At 58.5% G+C, this 6,322-nt stretch overlaps 1 protein-coding gene across 1 annotated transcript; it reads left to right on the forward strand.

Annotated features, from left to right (window-relative positions):
• The first annotated feature begins 2,489 nt into the window (after nucleotides 1–2,489).
• LOC108053293 (polysialoglycoprotein-like) lies at nucleotides 2,490–3,610 on the forward strand. The gene is made up of 3 exons (XM_044459290.1): nucleotides 2,490–2,663; nucleotides 2,717–3,196; nucleotides 3,230–3,610. The coding sequence occupies exons 1-3, from the start codon at nucleotides 2,490–2,492 to the stop codon at nucleotides 3,608–3,610; spliced, it is 1,035 nt and encodes a 344-aa protein (XP_044315225.1).
• The last annotated feature ends 2,712 nt before the right edge of the window (nucleotides 3,611–6,322 follow it).

A 6,322-nucleotide genomic window follows, 5' to 3' on the forward strand; every position in this document is an offset into this window, starting at 1 on the left:
CTAATAAAAATTGGTCAATATGTTAATAAAATTCGAAGCGAAAATGTAATCAAATGTAAAGGAAAACTATTTGCAAAAATTTCCAAATGTAATAATTATAATGAGATAACCATTTGTAAACATAGAAATATGATAGACATAAGTAATTCCTCTTGCCTACCAAATTTATTAAAAAGTCGCCCTGCCACCTGCACTCGAATCAACAACCAACACATTCCAGTTATTGACGAACTCGCACCTGGAGTCATTCTACTCCACAAATTCTCCGGCAACGTACAAATAAATGGGACATCCACAAGTCTCAACGGAACCTTTGTTATTAACTTCAGCAATTCCACAATTAATATTGATGGACAGACCTTCACCAACAAAGACACGGTACACTATCACCCGATGCCAGCAATTCTCCAAACTGAGATGACCATTAAAAAGATAGAAGAAAAGCTATCATTAGAATTGGTAAAAGAACTGAACATCAACAATACCAAGACCTTGGAACTGTTAAAAACAACATCGCATACAGCCGATTTTCTAATAAGTTCCATAATAATCATCGGACTAACTGCACTAGCTAGCCGCTTCTTGATTAAAAGGGTCAAAATACTGCACATCAACAAAATAGCTTCTGATAACGAGATCAATGACCGCATCGAGCGTGGACACTCGATTTTAAAGGTGGAGGAGTTAACACAAAACGAATTCGCAACCAAAGTTGGCCACGCGCATCCGGTATTGCACCAGCAAGTAGAAGTGCAAGGGCAACTTCCCGGCTTCGGTTAGTAGCCCCCAAAAAAGTGCTGACTGCAGCGTCTGAACCACTTCCCGCTGCAGCGACGACAACGACAAAGCTCCGACGTTGGCAGAGGCAGCGACAAAGTTATTGGGTATAAATATGGCAATTTCTTTAAACATAATTTAGTTCCAATTTTTGTGCAAATAAATACGGACCAAGTGTCCTAAAATTTATATTTTTTTAAATACTGAAGTCACTCGTGCTTAACTTATATGTATATCTTAAATTTACTCGCTGGATGTGGGGCAGCTTATACGTCGCCTCACACCCCCCTTACGTCGGGGTGGCGAAGCGAGATGGCGATGCCGCGTCGGGCCGTGATTGTGACGCGGAATCGGTGATCCTGGTGGTGCCGCAGGAAACGAACGTACGTGCGGTCGTGGGCCTCCACGTACTCCACGATGGCGCGGGGGAAACGACGCTCGTTCGTGTCCACCCTCCATGCTGCCGGTGTGACGATCCAATCATCCTCGTCGAGGAGTTGCTCTACTCCCGGGTGCTCACGTAACGCTTGCAGGAGTGCGTCTTCCTCTGGTCCGGCCGGGAAGAGACCCAGGTCTAGGATATCGGCATCCTCTGTGTCGTCGGGCCTTGCTCTGGGGTCGCGTGCACCTCCGTCTCTATCCAGTTCCGGTCCCGACGGGTGGGAATCGAGCCAGCGGGGGTAGCTGGAAGTGGCTCGATCTGGGCTGGGCCCCGAGTCCCCAGACACTCGGGGTCCTGGCTTCGGCTTCTTCTGGCTGCGTATCCCGCGTCGTCGGTCAGTCCGGTGTGGGATCCGTCCCTACGGCCTCCGCGTCGGCGTCGTCGCTCAGGGATCCACTCACCGAAGTACCCGTAAACGAGTCTCCGGTGGCATCGGCTTCCCGTGAGGCGGTCGAGGCGGTGGGGGTGCGAGGCCGTGCTGCGTAACCGGCCCAAGCGTCGTTGGCCTCCGCTAGCGAGCGCTGGAGGGGCACGCGTGGGCCTCCAGTCGCGAAGCGGTCATCCTCTCCAACTGACGAGTCGTCTGTAGACGGTGCCGGGTGTGGTACACAGGCACGACTCTCCTGGACGCATCTCTCCTCAAATCCCTCAGCGAATGCCGGCGTCGCCACGCTCTCCAGCCAAGCGGTCACTAGGTAGCAGGCCGTGCTGTAGCGACCACGTTCTGTATACCCTTCCTGTAGTGCACGTCGAATTGGAACTGCTGGAGCTCCAGAGCCCAGCGAATCGCCTATACCATGAAGCGACTCCCAGACATCGCCGCAGCTCCTTGCAATTGGTGGGGGGTTGTAGCCCCTTTATGGCCGCGATCTTGTCCGGATCGGTCTGGATACCGGCCTCACTGATCACATGCCCCAAGTACACTAGGCTTCGGTAGAAGAACTTGCACTTGTCCCGGTTCAGCCGTATGTTGGCATTCCGAAGCCGCTTGAAGACCTCCTTGATGTTTTGCATATGTTCTTCCCGCGTAGCTCCTGTGACGATGATATCGTCTAGGTAGGCAAAAGCGTGAGACTCTAGGTCTGGCCCGATGACGCTATCCAGGGCTTTAAGCGCGCGTTCCGCAGGCGCTCCAGGATGTGGTTGATGCGCGGAAGCGGGTACGCGTCCGGCTCGCTGTGTGCGTTTAACTGCCGCAAATCGACACACATTCGCATTTCCCCAGTCTTCTTCCTCACCAGGACAATGGGAGCACTATGCGGGCTCCGTGATGGCTCGATCCTCCCATCCCCCTCCCCTGATGTTCTGCTGCATGGCCGGGTTCTTTGGAAAATACCTCTGCTTCAGTGGCTTTTCGTCCCGCATGACTATTTGGTGCTCCGCGATGTGGGTCACCCCGGCCAAACCGTCGAATCGCTTCAGCTCCTCCTCGAGGAACGCTAGGGTTCAGGGTTCCATAGGCTCGCCGGTGAGTGTCTGTGGCTGCTGTTCTTCCAGACATTCGGCGATGGCGGCGAGATTTGCCGTAGGCTTATCGAGTTTCTCTCACGGGCCACTTCTGCATCCGCTAGTGGAGTCAATCCGTACTCGCTGGCCCCTCCGGTAACCGCAGACGGCGGGGGATCGGATGACATAGTTGGACCCGGTCGTCCTGGAGGCCGGGAGGGTGCGGCTGGTACCGCTCGAGAGTTCGGGGACGGCGGCGACGACGATGTAGCCGTGGCAGCCCTTGGAGACGGCAGCGGCGATGATGTGGCCGTGGCGGCCCTTGGAGCCGATGGCGACGACGATGTGGCCGTGGTGGCCCCGGGAGGCGGCAGCGACGATGATGTGGCCGTGGTGGCCCTTGGCGACGATGACGATGACGATGAGGATGCATCCGTGGTGGTTCTTGACGACGATGACATGGCTCGAGAGCCCGCTGCTGAGGTGACCGGTCTGGTCCTCGGAGACGGCGATGACAATGATGTGGCCGTGGTGGCCCTTGGCGACGATGACGATGACGATGAGGTGGCCGTGGTGGCCCTTGGAGACGGCGATAACGATGATGTGGCCGTGGTGGCCCTTGGCGACGATGACGATGACGATGAGGTGGCCGTGGTGGTCCTTGGACACGGCAGCGGCGACGATGTGGCCGTGGCGGCCCTTGCAGCCGATGGTGGCAACGATGCCGATGGCGACGCGGATGCACCCGTGGTGGTTTCTGGAGACGGCAGCGGCGATGGTGTGGCCGCGGTGGCCCTTGGAGCCGATGGCGGCGACGATGCGGCCGTGGTGGCCCTTGGAGCCGGCAGCGACGATGGTGTGGCCGCGGTGGCCTTTGGAGCCGATGGCGGCGCAATGCGGCCGTGGTGGCCCTTGGAGCCGGTAGAGACGATGATGTGGCCGTGACGGCCCTTGGCGATGATGACGATGGCGACTAGGGTGCATCTCCGGTGGCCCTTGGCGATGATGACGATGGCGACTAGGGTGCATCTCCGGTGGCCCTTGGCGACGATAACGCTGGCGATGAGGATGCATCCTTGGTGGCTCGAGAGTTCGATGATAACACAGCCTGAGAGCCCGATGCCGCTGTGGCGTCACTTGACTGCTGGAGTGGGTCCCGTGGGTATCCACTGATTACGACACCCGCTCGGGGTAGGTTCGCGGCTGTCGGGTCTGCAGGCAGTGTCTCGGGCGTGGTTATCGTCGTTGCATCTCGAGGGGGCGCCGGAAAGAGTCGCAAGCAAGTGCGACCACAGATCAGGGACGCCTGGATGACGCACAAGAAGTCGATCCCTAGGATAACGTCGGCCAGGATCGTGGGTAACACCAGGAGGGGTAGCTCGGCCTCTTGATGGTCCAGTTTGTCGCGTGCCCACACGGCCTTGGTAACTTCTTGGGAGGAGCCGTCAGCCAAGGAGATCCGCGTTCGCACTGCCCTCTAGTTGGTGGTGGTGGCCAGAGTTTGGGCCACTCGCTCGCTCACGAAGCTGCCCGACGCTCCAGTGTCCAGCGTGGCCAGCAATGGTCGTCCGTCGATGCTAATCGTCGCTACTATCCGCCCGTTCTCCAGTCGAAGCGGTGGAAAGTGTGCTGGCTGTCCCCGGCCGCTCCTAATTCGAGCGGGGATGCTGTCCGTTTCCCGACTGCCGACAACAGTTCACTGTCCGCACGCCTCTGCGTCCGCAATCCCAACAGAATAGGCGGGGCGGCCGAGTGCACTCTTTGGCGAAGTGGCCTACCTCTGCGCAGCGGCGGCAGGCACGCTGTATGTCCACCGGCCGGCTGTCCTCGTCGGAGATCATGTGATTCGTAGCCCCGATGGGCAGGGGGATGGCGTTGGGTTCTCTTGCAGTCGTAGTCCTAGGGTATGGTGGTGACCTTTGCGCTTGGTCCGACCCCATGGTGGCGAAGTGGGCGAGAGCGGCGTGCCGGATCAGGTCCCGATCCCGTGCGATCTCATATGCGGTGGCGAGCTGCGTCAGCGTTTCGAGGGTGGAGAACTGATGATCCGGACGTTGTAGGCGGCTGCTCCTTCCTCGACTCGTTCCCCGAAATGGACCGGGTCCGTTTGTCCGTCGAAGAGAATTCCCCAGCTCCGTAGCTTCTCGGTCAGTACCGCTGCGCATATGGCATCGCGCGGTGCTCGGTTAGTGGAGGCCGTGTTTGCATTCTGGGCTTCCGCGCTGGTGGTCATGCGTTATGGTGAGGATGACCGCCCGGGTACGATCAGCTTCATGCCCCCTGCTTCCGGCATTGGGGACGTGGACCGTGATTGCACTTCCTTCGCGGATGGTGCCTCGGGATAGAGGGCTTCTAGCTGTGCGAGTCGAGACAGCGTAGCCTGGCCATGCTCTGTCTTCCCGATAAAGTCGGCTAGTCGTGTTCGCAGCTCGGCTACCGTTCCCGCCGTTTCTAGTCCAAACTCCTTGAGGAGTCCCTCCAGTTCCTCTTTCCGGCGATATGAGATCCAGCGGACGCCCATGGTGGCCGGCTTTTCCTCACTTCCGGTTGCTACGACTAATTCCTCCAGGTTGTCGTCCGGCGTGGGTTTCCGGGTGGTTTTTGATGTCCAGTTCCTTTATCCTTGGCGTCGGTGTCCAACGACCACGTTGGCGGCGATGCTGGGCGGCCTGGCCGAAATCCGGTGGGGATCACCGGCGTCGATGGCCGACGACCACGTTGGCGGCGATGCTGGGCGGCTTGGCCGAAATCCGGTGGGGATCGGCGGCGTCGGTGGCCGGAACGAGGCCTGGTGGCGGCGCTGTGCAGCCGAGCCGAGGTCTGGTGATGATCGGTGGCGTCGATGGCCAATGCTCACGTTGGCGGCGGCGTAAAGCAGCCGGAGCTGGCGTTTTTGTTTTGCTGAGCTGGCGTGCGTCTGACGTGTGCGACGACCCTGTTTGTGGCGAAAAAATAGCGTCGCTGCTGGTGTGCGCGGTGCCCCTTGGTGGCCTAAGCGGTGTCTGGCCAGGATTTATATATGCTGCCGTGATCGGCACGCGTGCCGGGGCGGTTTGCGGCGATGCCGGGCGCTCTGGGTGGCTGGGCGGCTCGGCGACGGCCAGCGGCGTCTTATGGGTCTTTAGGCCATAAATTTGGTGGGCCCCGCCTCGTCCTCCGCTCGGGCGCCACTCTGTAAGGATGTTTCTACGGCTGGGATGGAGCTCAGTCTCCCTAGGATGCTTTACAATCGAATTTGTAAATAAGCGGGGACGAGGAGAGGCGGGCAACCTGGACGCAGTCGCCGATCAACGCGATGCGCGCGGCGGGCCTTATTGGCGAGTCAGAGCAGGCATTTGGGACTCGGATTTGGCCAGACGCGAACGAGTGAAAGCCGTCACGTGCGTGCCGGAGGAGGCACAGTGGGGGGGATTGGCCCGTACCACTGTGTCAACTCCCGCCGCCTGGGGCGCTGTTTCACGCCCACGCAGAGGAATCGTCTCTAAACATGGACAGAAGTCAGCGCTCCCAGATATGGGACAGGCTCCCACTGTTTGGGATGGGTGTGCGTCGGTCGAAACCGAGACGGAAAGCTATGCAAGCGGAAAGAAAACCCGTACTTACACGCCTTCACGTCTGTGCACGTGGTTGCCACCAAAGTCCAGTTGCGCAGAGGAA

The sequence above is a fragment of the Drosophila rhopaloa genome, unplaced genomic scaffold, assembly GCF_018152115.1.
Source record: "Drosophila rhopaloa isolate 14029-0021.01 unplaced genomic scaffold, ASM1815211v1 contig_190, whole genome shotgun sequence".
Lineage (NCBI taxonomy): Eukaryota > Metazoa > Arthropoda > Insecta > Diptera > Drosophilidae > Drosophila > Drosophila rhopaloa.